The 17,508-nt window shown below is 37.8% G+C and overlaps 1 protein-coding gene across 6 annotated transcripts; it reads right to left on the bottom strand.

The window, feature by feature from the left end:
* Positions 1-1,135: 1,135 nt before the first annotated feature.
* arfip2b (ADP-ribosylation factor interacting protein 2b) lies at positions 1,136-17,084 on the bottom strand. 6 transcript variants are annotated; one of them, XM_080867561.1, is made up of 10 exons: positions 16,803-17,084; positions 13,718-13,828; positions 10,507-10,563; positions 8,818-8,926; positions 7,794-7,850; positions 5,579-5,694; positions 5,222-5,443; positions 4,943-5,100; positions 4,053-4,227; positions 1,136-3,935 (listed from the first exon to the last, which is right to left on the bottom strand). In XM_080867561.1, the coding sequence occupies exons 2-10, from the start codon at positions 13,814-13,816 to the stop codon at positions 3,780-3,782; spliced, it is 1,149 nt and encodes a 382-aa protein (XP_080723687.1). In that variant the 5' UTR covers positions 13,817-13,828; positions 16,803-17,084; the 3' UTR covers positions 1,136-3,779. The 6 variants fall into 6 exon arrangements, with proteins under 6 accessions (XP_080723687.1, XP_080723688.1, XP_080723691.1 ...); XM_080867562.1 differs by having other exon boundaries at positions 10,531-10,563; XM_080867565.1 differs by lacking the exon at positions 7,794-7,850 and having other exon boundaries at positions 10,531-10,563.
* Positions 17,085-17,508: the final 424 nt, after the last annotated feature.

The raw sequence follows: 17,508 nt of genomic DNA, 5'->3' as shown, positions 1-17,508 counted from the left end.
GCATTAAAAAGGGACCAAACCAAGGGATAACGTTGTCTACACCACAGATGTCAACCCACTTTGATCTTATGTGGGCTGGACGAGTGAAATCCCCCTTTCTGTAAGTATACATAATTTTAACTAACCATCTAATCAATCAATACTATAAGAAAAAGAAGCACAATTCAGACAGAATGTCTGACTTTTTCCACATGATAAAAAAAATGATACTGTAGTAACGAGTCTGTCAGCTTGACTCTTTTGGCTTAAATTGGAAATGTGTAAAACATCACTTAATGACTTTGGTGTAGTATGAACAGTCATGGTCTTTATCAGTAGGAAAAACAGTAGAACTTGTAACAGTTAAGTCCTCTTTCACATTTTCCAAAATCATCTAAATTGGAGCATTTGCTGGGCCCATTCTAGCCAAGCCTTAACAGAACACTTGGCAAATAATGATTTTTAAAATGTACTCTGTACACTTTACTAGCAGTTGGTCACAAAAGCACATTTATTCTGTTCTTTAGACGAATCTACAAAAAAACCCACCAAAATTAAGTTTTACACATAAAACTGGGACTAAAAAAACCCCATTAAGAGTTATGAACCAAAAACTTGACCTATATCATGGTGTGCAGTGTGTTCTTTAAAAAAAAAAAAAAAAAAAGAAACAAACAAGTGTCATCTCTTTAAAAAAAAAAAAAGATTATATATTATGTATAAAAAAATAATAATTCAAGCTCAGGTCCTCTACCAGAAGCCTGGGAGCTTCAGGGTCCTGTGCAACATCCCACAGGAGCTGCAAGATACATCTGGCCCTTTAGTGCCCTCTGCCAAAGCCTCATCAGAAATGGTGTCAGTGGAAGGGTGCCTGTAATTCTTTGGGTAACTTTCAATAATTTGCTGTACCCATCTCCACATTTCTATCAAAATATAGAGAAATGATAGGTGGATCAAGACTTGCACAGTAGTTTAGGTAACTCTGAGAAAGAATCCAACTGTAGAGCAATTTGAACAAATGATGGTTAAGGTACTTCCTGAATACCTGGTTATTAAAGTTTATTCAGCCGATTCCAGAGTTACTTCTTCATCTACTTTCAGGAAGTAAACAAATGCACACACACTCTTAGTGCAACACAAAACAGAATAAAATGAAGACAAAGCTTTTGAAAATGTGTACTTTTAATTTCAGTTCCCTTGGGGTGGGGTAGGACTGTTCAGGTGTGAGTGAGGAATGAAGGCAAAATATCACATCAATCCATGACACCACTTCATTTATCATCATAAATATTTTGTCTGCAATCATCCATACAGTACAATACACCAGCTCAGCCTAGAAAACACTGATTGTACACAAATAAAACATCTCATTTTATAAATCTTGATCTTTCTCGACAACAATCTAGAGGACTAGCGAGGCTGCTAGTAAAAGTTACTTCAAATGTTTTCCACTTTTCACACAGTTGGTGTTTTTTCCCCAAACTTAGGGGAGGATTTACCACAGTGAAACAAAACCAAATCCTATTGCCATTCAGTCTGGTGTAAGGGTTAGGAATATCAAAAGGACAGCTTTTGGAAAAGAGGAGTCACATCTTGTTAATATTGCTTCGTGATGGTCAAACAGACCAGCAGCTGGCCAGTGAAACTGCAGTTTTAGCCACGAGAAAGGCCAGGGTCATGCTGAACGACTTCTTTAGCCAAAACTCATAAAATTCAGGGGGGAATAAAAAACAAAAAAACAAAAAAAACAGAAGCCAAACAAACTTTAGAATTTCACCATTTGCTTTTCTAAGCTGTCTTTACGAGTACACATTTAAAGTGAAATGTTGTGGATTTTGCTTCAGTCGTTTCCAAAATTGAAATCAACAGACGTAGTCCATGCGAGCTAGCGCGCAGAAGGCAAAGAGCACAACATCAGTGAGAGCGCACATATCTGCACCTATACTTTGCTGTCTGTCATGCAAATGCAGGGACAAGAAGCTAGAGAAGTCACCCATTAACTGATGGAGGTTTCGTGGAGCACTCCCATCTGTCACTAGAGGCTACCATGAGTTAAATGCAGCATGGTTAAACATTCACTACATTAGGTTCTCCCTTCAAGTTGACAGAGGTTTGCCACGTCACTTTCTAAATTTAGAGGTTGTTTTGAGTAGCTCAATTACAGATTTGGTTTGGTAAAGGAATTCATTTCAGCATGTCGTCTGCAAAATGTCTTAAACTGGATAATTTTGTGTACAACACGTTGAATTCAAAATATAATAAACGTGATACAGTGATGATTAAAAGTTCAACATGTGCTATATTTTAATTGTCAACGACTGATGATTGTTTACTACTATAACAATGTTTACATTAAGAAAACACAGATGGATCATTAGTGTTATTACATCCAACCCCAACCACTAATCACAAGAGGTTTAAATATTAGTATGAGTTATATCAGACAGCTACAGTAATCTTCAGTATGAAGAAAGGTAACTATAGACGAATGTGTTCTGCTCCAGGAGGACTGAATGATATGACCCAATAACATGCCCTTGTTAACGTTAAAAAGATAAAATAAAAATCAAAAATGCACATATTAATGTACCATGTGCAAATGTAAAAGAGAGTGAAATTTATTATTTCCGGTTAAGTGAATCCAGTCAAGTTTGCTTGAAATACCCATCTCTCACAGGGATGCTCCAGGCTTAACCAATGTAAACATATTAAGTCCTGTCATTCAACAAACAGGCCTCTCTCTTCTCTTTGGGAAAATAAAATAAAATTAGTAAAGACTTGAACCAGTATGACTTTGGAAAGCTGTGGAATCGTCAACGATTGTTGCATATAAGATTCAAAGTCAAAGGATTTTCATGTTATGAGTAAAAATTACAGACCGAGCACTGCGGTGCTTGTAATCCAGAAGACCAGCACATATTGTCCCAAACAGCAGACCTTCCTTCACTTTAAACACGAGACATACAGTACAGCTGAACAGATGGAAAATAATTAAGAAAAAAAAGGAGATCAGATGCCAAATTAACCAAATGGCTAAACACAACATTGTGTGTTTTTTTTTTTTAATGTGCTACAAACAATCACGTATGTATTTGAAAAATAAAACAGTACTTAAATTTGAAATGTACATTGATTTGATAGTTTGAAGATTCCAGTGAACAGTGTAAAAACCCTTTCATGTGTGGATGGAAATCCTTTTTTATGAACTTGTCTTTCTTCCTTCAGGCCATGCTTTCTTTTAACTGATCAGCTCATATATAAGGAGGCACACTAGGAGAGAGATAAGGTCTGGGAGTTTTGAAGTGATGTTTACTGATATCTCAGTGTGTGTGTGTGTGTGTGTGTGTGTCTGGTTTAAGTTAAGAACTGGGAGCACTTGAGGAATACAATGATGGCCATAAACATGACTAACAAGTTCACACAGCAAAAGAGTGTTGAGATAGATTGGGATTGAGTCAAGTATAAGAGAGGGAAGGGAACGGTTAAAGGATTTTCAGGGAACAAAGCACAAAGAGAGGTTAAAGTGAAAAAAAGGAAATTGGGAAAAGAGGCACTAAAAGCCCTCTGACTCTTCATGAAACTGGCCACTTGGTTTCCTGCTGCACTTAGCTCATTCACGACTAATACCCTGTTATTCATCCGTCCAAACATCCTGCCATGCATTCATCTTGAATCTTCATCCAACCAGTTATTTCTTTGTTTCTCTCTGTAGTGGTCCTCTGTTAAATTGGGGGTTTCAACAGGTAACAGGTGGAGTTGTTGGCTGAGAAGGAAGCTACAGGAGGTCCAGCGAGGGCCTCTCATTGCTCTTCTAACCAGGAGGGCTTGTCAGCCCCTGGGGGCTTCAACTTTACATTGAACTGCTTCAGCGTTTGCTCAAGCTGCTGCTGGTTGCCAGCAAAGTATGCTGATATGGCATTATGGAAGAGAAGGAGCTGCTTATGCATCACCTTCACCTGAAAGACACCAGAGAGTTAGGGATTTAGTCTGTGCACATCATGAATGACAGAACTTAAATTAAACCTGGATAAAGATGTTTTTTTCGTTCATGATGACGTAATTATGCTTCTAACCTTATTCTCGTCCAGAAACTTGAGCTTAATGGCAACATCTGAGCGAAGACGTTCGTACTTGTCCTTTTGGACTTGGTACTGTTGCTGAGCAGCTTCTATACGGGCCATGGCTACAGCATCTCTTGGACCCATACTCAGTTCCTCAAGGTCTGACCGGTAGGCATCATACTCTAGTCTAAAAGTACACAAAAGGAGAGGAGATGATACAGTGCAACAATCTTGACAAAATAATGCTTTGTTTTAAAATTTCATCATAAATAAAATTAAAATAGAAGTTTTTAGCGAGGTCCTTGGAGATAAAGGATCAAACAAAATAACAGTTTCTCTTTCAGAGCTACAAATCAAAAAAGTTATTTCTCTCATCTGTCAGTTTCATATATAATATGCCAACTCTGCCCCTTAGCTGGTCATTCAGAAATATTTCCTAATGATTCGAATGATCTATTGACTCGAAGGTCTAACTGTTGGTCTGGTCACAGCTAATGGGCGATTTTGACACAACCATTAACTTAAGAGTTGCTGAGGGATGAGGTTTATTCAACCAGCCAACATGCAGTTTGCATCCAATCTTGCTTAAACCAACTGTGTATTTCTTCACATTAATAAATGTAATAATTTATCTAGTTGAAAATATTACTGTTTACATTATATATTAAATAAAAGTTTAGATATTTTATATTAAACTATTTTAACAGATCATATTGGCCACTGGAGGGCAGTAGAAGCACACCGAATGCATCATTACTGACATTATTGCCATCTTTTAAGTGGATATAGTAAATTTGTTAGCAAGCAGCTTCAGATTTACGCAAAGAGCAGGTATGAAACACAGTTATCCATTTAGAATAATGCTAAGGCCCCTGATTTAATTATGTACTCCATGTACTAACCTTGCATTTTCATACATCTTGATAGTCATCAGGGTGTCCTCCATGGTCTTGTTGACTAACGTATTGATGCTGGACACAAAGAAGTTAATGGCACCAAGTAAAGTCTCTCCGTTCTTACACAGCAACTTCTGAGTCTCTGCATTGTAACCGAATTCATCCTGTAAGCAACAAAAAAAAAAAAAGTTTTTAAATGGCTAAAATAAACCTAATAATCATACTGGCATCAGTGTGGCTCACCAACAAAGCCACAAACAGTTAAAATACAAAGTGACATCTCACCCGAAGCTCGGGAGATTTCTGACTGAGGTCAGCAAAAGTGTCGCCAAGCGCATGCTGTGTCTGCACCATGTTGTAGAAATGGTTGGTCAGAGCTCTGGCCAGTCGTAGCACATTCTCGTATTTCCGTTTAGTGTCTCTCAGCACCTCAATCTGAGCCTCCAGCTCCAGGTCCACAGTCCGGGAACCCCGACCGAAACGCTCTGAGATCATTTGCTTTGTACACTATGACACGGTGGGAAGGAACAAAGAGACATGAGTTACACAAAAATAAATGTAAATTTGAAAAATTACCATTTTACAATAACGCTATTCGCTAATCACAGTTTTACTCAGTCAATATAACAAAATCTCAGATACCTTGTAAGTATTCAGACCCCATTTCTTCACTGTTTCTAGCTTTTCCACAGCCACACCGCGGGTCGTTTCCTCTGCCGTCATTGATGAGCTGCTGCTGCTGTGGTGCATGTTGGAACCTGAGGTGGAACACCCAGATATAGTAACACAAACACATGAACACAAGCAAAACCTTCTTGGACAGCAAAATTACCCCATACAAAATCAGATGAAACTGGATTTTTTAACCACTGAAAGTGTCCAGGATCTAAGAAAGTTTAGACTGAGGATTGTTTAACATCTGTTATTCTGTAAGCCACGGCCAACCCTTAAACATAAATCAGAGAGCGTTAATGAGTGACTACAGAGCAGGAAAATACTAAAACTAAACTGGATAGAAATACTGGCAGAACAGAAAAACAAGATTTTTTTGGAAGACACCAAATCCTTTTTATGAAGCTGATTAAAGAAATACTGCAATATTCACACTGTTATATTGGCAATCTAATTAATCAACGTAGAGGCTGCGAACATCATTTTTCCCTCCTCAGTACCTTGATTGGACAGATGGCAGGACGGCTACTTTGCCTGGCCTTCATACGCAGCTCTATGACGTTAAATGGGTGTTTGGACGACAGAATGATTTACAGTGAGCATTCATTATGGTAAGGAGTGGGAGTGGAATTTACATGTTTTTACTAATTAAGGGAATATTTTGGGTAATTTGATATTTATGTTTTAAACAGTCGTTAACAGTTGAAAAATGTCAAAAGTAGAATAATAACGAGGTACGAGGAAGATGTGGGAAAATGCAGGGAGATGCAAACAAGACCACAAGATAAACAAAGGGAGAAAGGGATAAGAATCATGCATGTAGGAGGGAATTGCAAAAAGAAGGTGGAGCACAAAAATAGAAAAGTACAAAGATGAAAAGGCAACATTAAGTACATGACAGTCAGTGAACAATGCAGAGAAATGAGCAATGATCACCAGAGTTTGAATTGCAGTCACACTAACTGCTAGGATGCTGTGTGTGGAGCAGACTGGTTAAAGCTTTTACTAAATAACAGCAGATGGGAAAAACTAACAATGTAAAATGTAAAAAGCTCAAGCCAAGGGAGCTCACTCTCGGGGCAGTATTTACTTTCATGGGAATAGGGTTGTAGTTTGTGTATATTCATTTTGTTTTCTTTGGTCTTTTAAAACATACTTTAAGATGTTCATAGTACAGTAAGATTCATATTAGTGTAGCATGACAAATGTTTGCATGGATTACACACATCAGTATAATTTCCTAAACATTCCCAATATAAACAGATTAGGATAACGCATTTTAAAGTTTTACCTTATTTGACCTTAGAGAAGAGGTCTATAGTCTATAGTACCGTGACACTTACAATCCCCATATATCATTCACTATATGTTTAAAGGCAAATAATGGAAGTAAGAAAAATAATTTTAATACGTATTATTATATTATTATCACTTCAGATCAATCTTTTGACCTTGAAGGAAAGGTCAGAGGTCAAATGTGACATGATACTTAGTGTTGCCAATACACAAGATACTTATAATTTAGAAACTATTATTCTTACAACTTGTTTTGATCAATAAATTATTAAGACGACCTTGTAGACCTTGATGGATGCAAGTCAAATTTTATTGTATTATTAACATGACCCCCTCTACACCCACGCAGAGTTTTATCAGAATTCATTTAAAACTTTTCAAGCTACTTGGACAAAGAATGGCACACACACTACAAAAAAAAAAACAACCTCCTTGAGTGAGTTAATAAGCATGAAGATGGATTTGGTTCAGTGGGTGCACACCCACACCTTACAAGAGAAACCAACCCAAAACCTACAAATGAGAAAGAAATACTGTTATAGAAAAAGCCACAAGGTGTCTACAAAAAGAGCAGCAGGCAGATGTAAGTGCAATGCCCTTGTTTCCACTGAAAAAGAGGAAAAACTGGTGAAAAAGGGCAGACAAGTCAATTCCCAGTCACCTAAAAAAAAGGAAGAAAAGGACACTCTACACAGAGCATATTTCCAAAATGAGCTATCAAAATGCACTTTTAATGCACTTGAGATCTTCTTTAATCACCTTACTTTACCCTAACTAACCTTGTCAATGGCATTTACAGATGTAACTGTAAAAACAATGCGAAATGTAAAAAAGAAATAGTATTTTGGAAATAAGCTCTCTATTATTAACAACAATAAGGTTAAGGCACCTAATCCTGTAACTGGGATCCTTTTGTTAAACTCAGCATTGTAGTGCACAGCAGGGCCTGTGAGAGAGGGAGGGATAAAGAATTATTTTATTAAATAAAGTTTTAACTATTTCCATCTAAAACTTTCTTTATATGCACCATCATTTGAAACAACAACAACCTCTGCTCCTCTTATTGCAAAACAAATTCTTAAAAATCTTTTTAAGGTTGATGAAAGGACAGATAAGCCAGCTTCAGTAATATCTATGATCACCATTATCAGATACATAAAAACAACATCATCATGGATTAAGTCATTTCTTTTAATGGTTCTTTAGTTGCCAAAGGAACAACAAAAAAAAAAAAATACTATTTTCACAAAAGTACAAACATTGTGGCTATTGCACGGCCTTGGTGATATTTCCGTTTCAGTGTAGAGGCCCGAGTTTTCATGCTGAAGCCCTCTGCACCATCACCTTACCGCTTAAAAAACATTAATAAATCATGGACTGCTTTTTCCCCCCTCCTCAGCCATATGTGATGGTAAATGACTCTTGCTATCAAGGCTACCGTTTGTTTTCAAACAGGTTTAGCTGCATTTTAAGAACATGTTTTACGATGCACAGCACTTCCAGTAGAAGCATCACCGTATGGAAAAATGTGCTTTCATAAAATCAGTATTAGAAATGCACAGCTACACCACCCAAACCCTGTTATCAGTGTTGTAGACTGCAACCAGCTCATCAGTGAATAATGACATTTACTGATGGCGGTCGCCAGTGTTTGTCATTTGGGTGCCATCAGTTGTATGCTGGTAAAATGTTATTTAACTATAATGAATCTTTCTTTGTTTTGCTGGCACAAAAAGAGGTGATACAAAGCAAAAAGACAACAGTAAGTAACAACAGGCACTACCTTTTAAAGCACAGTCAGTAGGTAATAATACATTAATTGCAGCATGATCTTGTGGGTAGTCAGAGACAGTACAGAGCCTGAAAAAAACATCACAAATGAGTAATGGGAACAAAGGGTGAAGCAGCACTACCTTTGATTGAACTGGTGGGGATAATGCCCTCTGCTGTTCCTCCATAGCCCCCAGATACAATGCTAGTCTCGTTGAGATTGGGACCTGATACCATCACCTGCTGCAGGTCCTGCAAAATGTAATGTTAACAAAAAAAAAAAGAAAAAGGATGGGCGGGATAAAAAGATGGGTTGGGGAAGGAATATACAGAAAGGAGATTGTGACTTGAGAGCCAAATTAAGATAACATAGGCTAAAGCCTCAGTCAAAAGGTTATCCACTGACAGTGAGACAAACACCACGTGAGGAATGTTAGGAAGCAAAATGGAAAAACTGTATGAAAGTGTTAAAAAAAAAAAAAAAAAAAAAAAACAGAAAACACATGACTAACATGTCCGTCAATAATTAATCCAAGTGATCTGAATCTCCTGCAAACTTGAACTTCTATACACAGCTGTAATAAACTCAGAGTTTAATCCAGACAGTGATTTCAGTGATCTATGGAAAAGCACAAATAAGTAATTTTCTACTTATAATCGCCATCAGAGGCTTCTTTGAAGTTTTGGCTCAGGAACAGAGTTGGATTATGAGCCACTCTCTCCCTCGGGTTTTGTTTAAGCTGCGGTTCTCTTTTGTTTGACTTCCTGCTGAAGTATCAGCAATTTAAAAAATATGTAGGATTATAAGGAAGGAAAATCGAGAAAAAAAGGAGCCTAAGAACTTTAAAAAAGACTGAAAATGTATTCATGTCTGCAGGAAAGCCTCTTTTTCATACATCAAGTAATTTAACTATGAGTTAAATCATCTAAAAACTTAAAGGATGTAACAATTGGACATCTGATAAGTTGCTAAACATTTGCCTCATTTAGTTTAGATAAACAGAGTTACTTAATGGAAGTCTGTTTTTTCTGTTATTTCTGACGATTTAAAAAAAAAAAAAAAAAAGAACAAAGGAGCCCACATTTTCAAATGCTCATGCTTAGACTACACAGTATGTGATAAGGAAATTACAGAATAACGCCCTGCAAGGGAAATGGCTATTTCCGCTTTGTAAACAAACACATAACATATGCGATACAACCTTAGAGTCAGAAAAAAAAATTACAACTGCTTTGATTTGACCCATCTTTAATGTCCTGAAAGCTTTGCTTCAGGGCATTATCTGGTTTTTAAGACTCATCTTGTAGTCAGACCTGCAGAATTAAATATTTCTTTTTTTTTGTAATAAACACCGACTTACACATCAAAACAAGTAAAGCAAAATCACATCAACAACACAGCATTAGTATGACAATAAAGACCATTAGTATAAAACAGAACAATCTTGTTTTGTTAACCATCACCCACTAAAAATTTAGGCATCTCACACACTCACACACACACACTCTATCTGGGCTACCTTAGGCAACCGAAAACGACACACACTAGACATCTTTGCATCTAATAATCAAATGGAGCATAACATCTCAAATTGACGGATATCCCACGAAACATGTCAGTCATTGGAGACTCTTTCTAGCTACAGTTAGTAGGAGTAAGTTTACCAGGCAAGCTGCATAGTGGTTTGAATTAAAGATCAAATATCTGACATTTTGTGAAACAAACCAGTGCAGCGATGCAAGGCAATTTAATTCCCCTTGAAGTCAAACCACTGAGCAGTACTACACACCATACTACAACATACACGCAAATGCACAAATGGCCTGCTCACCCTGGTGCCTCTGGAGCTCCCTACCTTCTCATCTAAGCTCCACTGCAGCTTTGCAGCCTGCACAGAGATGGAGGAGGGGGAGTGGGGGTGGGGGGGTTGGGTTGACAAACACAACAAGAACAACAACAGAAAAAGAAACAAACAGAAAAGGAGACAAAAGGGAAAAAATCCATGACTGAAATATGAAACAAGATAGGAGGATGCAAACGAAATCTCAGAAAAACCATTGCAATGTCCACAGACAGCAGTGATGCAGGATGGAGAGCAGTGATGACTTATATCACAGCTTGTCAGGTTGCATCATTAGACTAGATTATGTGATAATTTCAAGAGTCTAGTCTACATGGTGAACATGTTTGCATTCGATCTCCAATGTGATGCCATAGGTGCTTATAATATTAACTGTCACTGTCTGGAAAAAAGAAAATACAGACTCTAACACAACACTGTAAAAATTAAGCTATTCATACAAGACGTGGACATTAAAAGTGACAACATTAAGAAGGGAGGGGAAAAATATTAAAAGGGACTGAATGTAGACACAAAAATAAATCCATACAAGCAAAGTTTTAGTGCCCCAACTCCAGATTTCACAACTCTGACAAGTGGAAAAAAATTCCCCAACAATACTTTAACTGAAACAAACGTGCCAAAATAATGTTTTACCTTCAAGCCAAACAGAGTTCAATATAATAATAGTTGCCAGTCTAGACCATCCCGCAAAGGCCGACCAATTGGTTTAGCCAACCTGTGTTAGTAGTTCATAAAACCTCTTATCTTTAATAAGCATAACAGTGATCAGTGGCCACATAGCCTCAACCGTCTAGTCAAGGCAATGTCCCGTTTTCTATGGAAACATCTGCTTTACCTCTGGCCCAAACTGGAAAAAGATGCCAGGCAGGTAAAGAGCACCTGTAGCTCCACGTGGCTGCTTGAATTAGCAGGACTTCCTATATTCTGAACACCATTTAAAAACTGAACACAATTTGAATTTGACTTGACAGGTAAAGTCAACATTTTCTTGTTTTTCTACTGTTCTAAACAAAATTTTTAATGGCTTAAAAAAAAAAAAAAAAAAAAAAAAAAAAAAAAAAAACCAACAACAACAACAACAACAACAACAACATACAATTAAATACAAAGACCTTTAAAAAAAAAAAGGGGGGGGGGGGCATTATATCTACGCAAATACATTTTAACCAAAAGTCTGTTTTAGCTATGCTTTATCATCATTCAGTCATTGTAACTCTTCCTTACAGCTCTGCCTTGTGTTATGACATCTGTTTAATGTGGGAGAAAGCTGACGCAAACGCCGATCCATCCCTCGACACTTTGTTTGTACAGGTTCAATTCCTTTGCAGCCAAACTACCACAAGTCAAGCCAAAGCATGAAAAGATATAACTTTACAACTACCCACGGGATATTTATATAAATAAAGATTTATTTGCACAAGTAACCACCTGTGAGAAACTGTGTATGATGGTACAAGCATCTTAAAATGCTGTTATCTGAAGAGACACCAGAGAGCCTTTGCTGCCAAGACGTTGTTGGCAGTCAGTGATGTCTCTGTCACGTCAAGCTGCCAGTCACCATCCTTTTTCTGTCATGCACATGATGTTGCAACATCTGAAACTGGACCTGCTTTTTCTTTACCTGCCAGTCTTCATCCCATGTGAGAAATAACAGACTTGTGCAGCTTTAAATCAAGTGCTGCGCAGCAGATATCAATCTGATTTCACAGGGCTTTCAACCAAGGACAAAGCATCGCCAGTTTCAGATTAATTGCAGAGTTGCTATGACAACTGGTTAATATCCAATACAAAACAGTGCAGCCGAACACTTCTCATACATAAACATATTAAACTGAGGTAGTCACACCAAATGGTTGAACACACGCAACACACTGTAAGCTTTCCGAGAAGGAAGGTTGTTCTTTTACTACGTGTGAGCTGAGCACATAGTTTGGTAAGCAAATACCCTAATGCAGTTCCCTGCCAGTGTTTCCGGCAGGATCTTCAGTCTGTTTGCCCAACAAGGTGTGCCTTGAGATGGAAGACAGCTAACAAACTGTTCCCAATATCTCTCAGAGAATCCACTACTACTTTACTTAATCCAAATCTCATATTGTCTTGTCCATTTAAAGTGTTTTCCCCTCCCCCATTCTGAAGCCGTTCTCACCTGGGGAAAAATGTGTGAGAATCCAACACTTGAGATCAATATAGACATATATTGCATCAGAGATTGATTGATTGATATATATTTATATATATCCCTTTATATGTTAGTGGGAACAGCTGTTCTCAGGGAAACAGCTGGTCTCCAACACCTGATTTCCCCATGGAAGCTCTTTCCACAGTTCTTGGTATGCAAGCTACATAACACAAGGCTTTGTGATATTGTGTAGTTGGCAACGCGTCAAACAACAGATAAACCTGTGCAGAAAACTAACTTCATTTAAAATTACTGTAAGATCTGGATCCTGCCTGTGAGTGACCATTCAGTGAATTAAGTCAAATAAAGGAAAAAGGTAAATAAACAGTAGGTCACTAGTTCGTATACTAAAGCACTCAAGGCTCACAGTTGTTAATAATAACATTATCTAAACTGTACTGTCCATACAGCTTGTACTTATTCACACTTTGCTGTGAATGGTGTGAAAGGAACAAGCATACCAGGCTAATCTTGTAGCAGCTAAGAAAAACATCCACTATGTCAAATTCAAACTTCAAACTCAAAAAAGTACCCATTTTTAATATTACTGAGCCAACCACCATTAACAACACATAATCAAACCTGATGTAATCAAAAGGCTAAAGTATCTAGGTTCAATTTTCCCTACAGGCTCTAATTTGAAAGATACACCACTGGCTGAAACATCGATGCTTTTCCTTTGTTTCATTCTTTTGGATAAAAATTGAAGCACAAAATAATGTGAGCGCCTGGCAAAAGACAGAAAAGTCCTTTTAGATTTATAATACACCATAAACTGTTTACAAAGAAATACAAACACAAAAAAAGATAATTAATGTATTCTTTACAACAAATAAAAAGATAAACAGCTCCGTTTCATGCGTACTCTGTTGGCAGCTATCTGACTTGAAAATACAAATTAGGTTTTGCTGACAGTTTGTTGTTTCACAAAAAGCCAAAAAGGGGTTTTCTACAAGTGTTACACACAAGAGACTGAACTGATACGGCAGCCCGGCCTACCTGTTCAAGGCTGTCGTCTTCTGTTAGTGTCCCTGTGTCACCGTTACTGTTGATAGGAATCTCCATTGTGGCAGCTTTATTCATAATGCTGTCTGTCATAATGCACTACACCTGTGAGAGAGAGAAAGAGAGAGCGAGACAAAGTGTGTAAACTAAAAACTACCACGTGTAAATAAATTAAAAGTGGCAGAGATAGAAAAACTGTGCCGCTTTGAAGGGAAGAGACCAAAAGAGCTTAGTCTAAACAGCCCAACCATTAAGCAGATGGGATTATAATTACCACAAACAAGTGAGGAGGTGGTTTTCAAAGAGCAAGGCTACCGCTCAGCATAAAAACAACACACCTATGAAAGACTACTACACACAGATGCAGACAGTACAATGAGCCGCTTCGGTTAAGTGGCCACTCTGTTCTAAAGCACAATTGCACGACTGTGTGACCAGCATCCACTCCCTAAAAACCCAAAGTGAAGGGAAACAGCAAAATGTTTACATCACAACGCTCCAGTCATTTTAATGGCTCAAACTGATGCAGCCTGCCACACATTCATTTAAAACCCAAAAAGATAAACACGCAGTAATATGGACATCATATTTGACAGTAATAATAAATTCACTAATGAGGGCCACAGTTCAGTTTAATGCACAAAGCTAAATGCTAAAGCTAATGCCTATAATAATGACATTTTTCCACAAAAACTTTTCCAGATATAACCTGATGGAGCTGTATTGGCAAACACATGTGCCCAAATCAGTCAAGCAGGGTATTCAATTGTCTTTAACCTGTTTAATAGGCTAATCTGACTGAGACCATATAAGAACAAAGCAGGTAATTGTCCAAACAATACACAGTGAGTGAGCGGGTGTCACATGTCCACCTTCAGGCACCACATGTAGCCAAAACCAAATTCAAGTAGCATCTGATACACCAAATTTCTTACTGTTTGCTACATGTGTGCAACTTTGGACAATGCCCAGACCTAATTCTCCCAGCACTTTCAGAGGTTTACCTGTGAAGTCAGCGATTGAGTTCATATTAGACAGTGAAAATGGAAATCAAACTTGTATCAGTAGGGCTTTTTTCAGACACTACATAAGCAAAAGGTTTGAGAAACACAGCCTCACTGAATTCAAATTCTTTCCATCTAGTTGCTAAGGCGTATAAAAATCAAGCTATGCAGACTGCCTTTACAAATATTAGTGAAACAATAGGCCACTCTAAAAAGTTCACTAAATTTAAGTATGGTACTGTAATAGTATAACACTGTTAAAGCCAGTTTTATTATTACTGCAAAGTGGAAGTATTTGAGAGCCACATCAATTCATCCAAAAAGTGGTATTCCATGGAAAGTTAGAGAGCATGGTTGGCGAGTGCTGAGGCGCTGAAAATGTAAACGTCACCAACACTCTCCCGACTCAACAACTGCACAGTTTCAAACCTCCACTGACATTAACATCAGCACAAAGAAACTGTATAAAAGGGGCTTAATGGCATTAGGTTTCCATGACCGAACAGCTCCTCTGGGTGTAGTATAAAATACAAAAATACATACAAAAACTGCATTTTGGAAGCCTTTTTCAAAAACACTGTTTCTACAATGTACACTGACGAGATAATTAGAATTCCCCCCAACAAAACAAACAAAAAAAAAACTTGCTCTAATGTTGATAAATTTCTGAAGACAAGAAAAAAAGGCAGGTTGATAATTATGGATGTGTGGGTGATTTGTGGTATATATTGTTAATTCTGAATGTGAAAAGATCTTAGAACTGGAGTTTCGAAGCCAATTACTCCATTTAACACATGACCCCACTTGGTATACAAAGCTGAGTCCCTCACCTAGTTTCCAATGCCACTGTAATATATTCTTCTTATTATGACAGCATTTGAATGTGACAAACTTGAGAGCAGAAGAGTGTGCGCAAGGCTTTTGAGGCGGCTCAGTCCCTGGCTTTGGGGAACTAAAGTAACTTTTAAGAGAGTCTAGCAGGTAACAAATGAATGCACTGATGAAGCAGAGCTTCACTGTCTAACCCAAGTTAATGAAAAGGTCATAAGAAATATCAGTAACTTCGCTACAAATTCTGTGATCAATTTGTGTTACTTTGGTAACTTAAACAGTCTTTGAGTCCTTGTGAACTATGCTATTAACTAGCAGACTAAAATTCAGCTGCTGTATGTTGCAGGGTTTTGGTAGATCCTTCCTGGTATTAATGTCCTATTGTTTGAAGGCAGGTATAGTACACGTAGTCCATGTTTACATTAGCTAAAGCCTCTCCTGAGGAGCTTTTCCATTTGTGAATGCACACTTGGCCATGCCATCTCTGTTGACTTACGACATTACAATAGATGTAGAAAACGTGTTTCTCTTGTTCAACAGCACCCATGGCAATAAAGACAGCTTACTGCAACTGTAATGTGGGTCGGATAGTTTAACAATTCTTCAGTTACTGTTCAGTAGGTTTTGTCTCTCAATCAAGTGAACTAGACAGGCTAAATAAATACCAAACGGCACATTATTTCATATATTCGTCTCATTAATTATTCGTAATTAGCAGCTTCGAAAATAGCATCAGAGGCAAACGCTATTAATAAACACTGACGTACAATAAGTCGACGGATGCAAGTAACTTTAAATCAATGGCAAATTTAAGAGTTCGTAATGCTTAAAAAAATATTAAGGCAAATACTGCAGAACAGGCTGGAGCTGTACTGAAACCCGGATGCAGTAGTAAATACGAGCCTAACAGGTGCGCCAGCACAGGTGTACAGTTTTCTCAGGTAACGCTATATTCAGGTCGCCGGTGAGTTCGGGCGAACAACGCAGTGATGGAGGGCCCATTTGACAAAAATCTGCTGAACTAAGGCAGAAATGCATTTTTGTGTGAAAAGAAGGCCCGCTTCCAGTTCACATATGCAGCTGTTGAGAAAAAGCTGGAGAAATGGTAAACAAATCTGCAAGCTCAACGTGCAAAGCCTGGTTCAGAGACGCAGAAATTAAAATAAATTAATAAATAAATAAACAATATATGACAGAACGCAGACAGAAAGGCAATGTGGCAGTTCTCAAACAGCTTGACTTACGGTCTGCTTGGTCCCGTCGTAAAAACAGAGCTGCTCGGAAAGCTAACGCGTAAGCTAATAGCAGGCTAACGGCAGTGCATCCCAGCTCACGCGCGGCTCGGAGGAGGCTGCTGTGTCCGTGGGCAACGACACAATACTCTTCTTTAAGGATGTTTCAGTGACATTGCGAGAAAAGTCTGGTTCTTACTGCTCTTGTCTTTGAGCTTTTTTCCCCCAATATCTTCTGTTTAATGAAGCCAGAGGGGGAACGCTTTACGGATCTGACGACACCGTGGATTTCATTTCGCAGACGCACTGCGAGCCAAAGATCGTCTACAAACAGGCGGGTCACTCGTTACAAATGGCGCTTTCCCGGCTTACTGCCACAATAAAATTATTATAATACATTTAAAACATGTATATATGTTTCTAAATAATTATATAAATACCTGCTTTTTTTATATGAAAACATCATATACACGAAATGAGTTGCCTTCACATATTTGTTTCATGTACTGAGAAATAAATGTTACAACTGAAAGCGCACTAATTAACAAATGACTACAAAGTATGATAATTAATTACTTTGGTTGATCATGAGTGTCCATTAGTTTAAAACTGAGTTGATAAACTGATTATTTATTTTTTTTAAAGAAAGAAAAATGAAAACGCCACTGGATAAGTCATACTCTGAATCCTACAGGAAATTCGAACTGAGTGAGACTTC

Source organism: Rhamphochromis sp. 'chilingali' (assembly GCF_963969265.1).
Source record: "Rhamphochromis sp. 'chilingali' genome assembly, chromosome: 19".
Taxonomy (NCBI): domain Eukaryota; kingdom Metazoa; phylum Chordata; class Actinopteri; order Cichliformes; family Cichlidae; genus Rhamphochromis; species Rhamphochromis sp. 'chilingali'.
Note: the sequence above shows the minus strand (reverse complement) of the source record. Positions and strands in the feature narration are given on the sequence as shown.

Excerpts from the sequence above, each read along its gene's own strand:
- arfip2b (XM_080867561.1), bottom strand. The coding sequence starts at position 13,816 with ATGACAGACAGCATTATGAATAAAGCTGCCACAATGGAGATTCCTATC. Across the intron at positions 10,564-13,717 it reads AAGACGACAGCCTTGAACAG|GCTGCAAAGCTGCAGTGGAG; the intron begins GTAGGCCGGGCT and ends ATCTCTGTGCAG. Across the intron at positions 5,101-5,221 it reads AGAAATCTCCCGAGCTTCGG|GATGAATTCGGTTACAATGC; the intron begins GTGAGATGTCAC and ends TGTTGCTTACAG.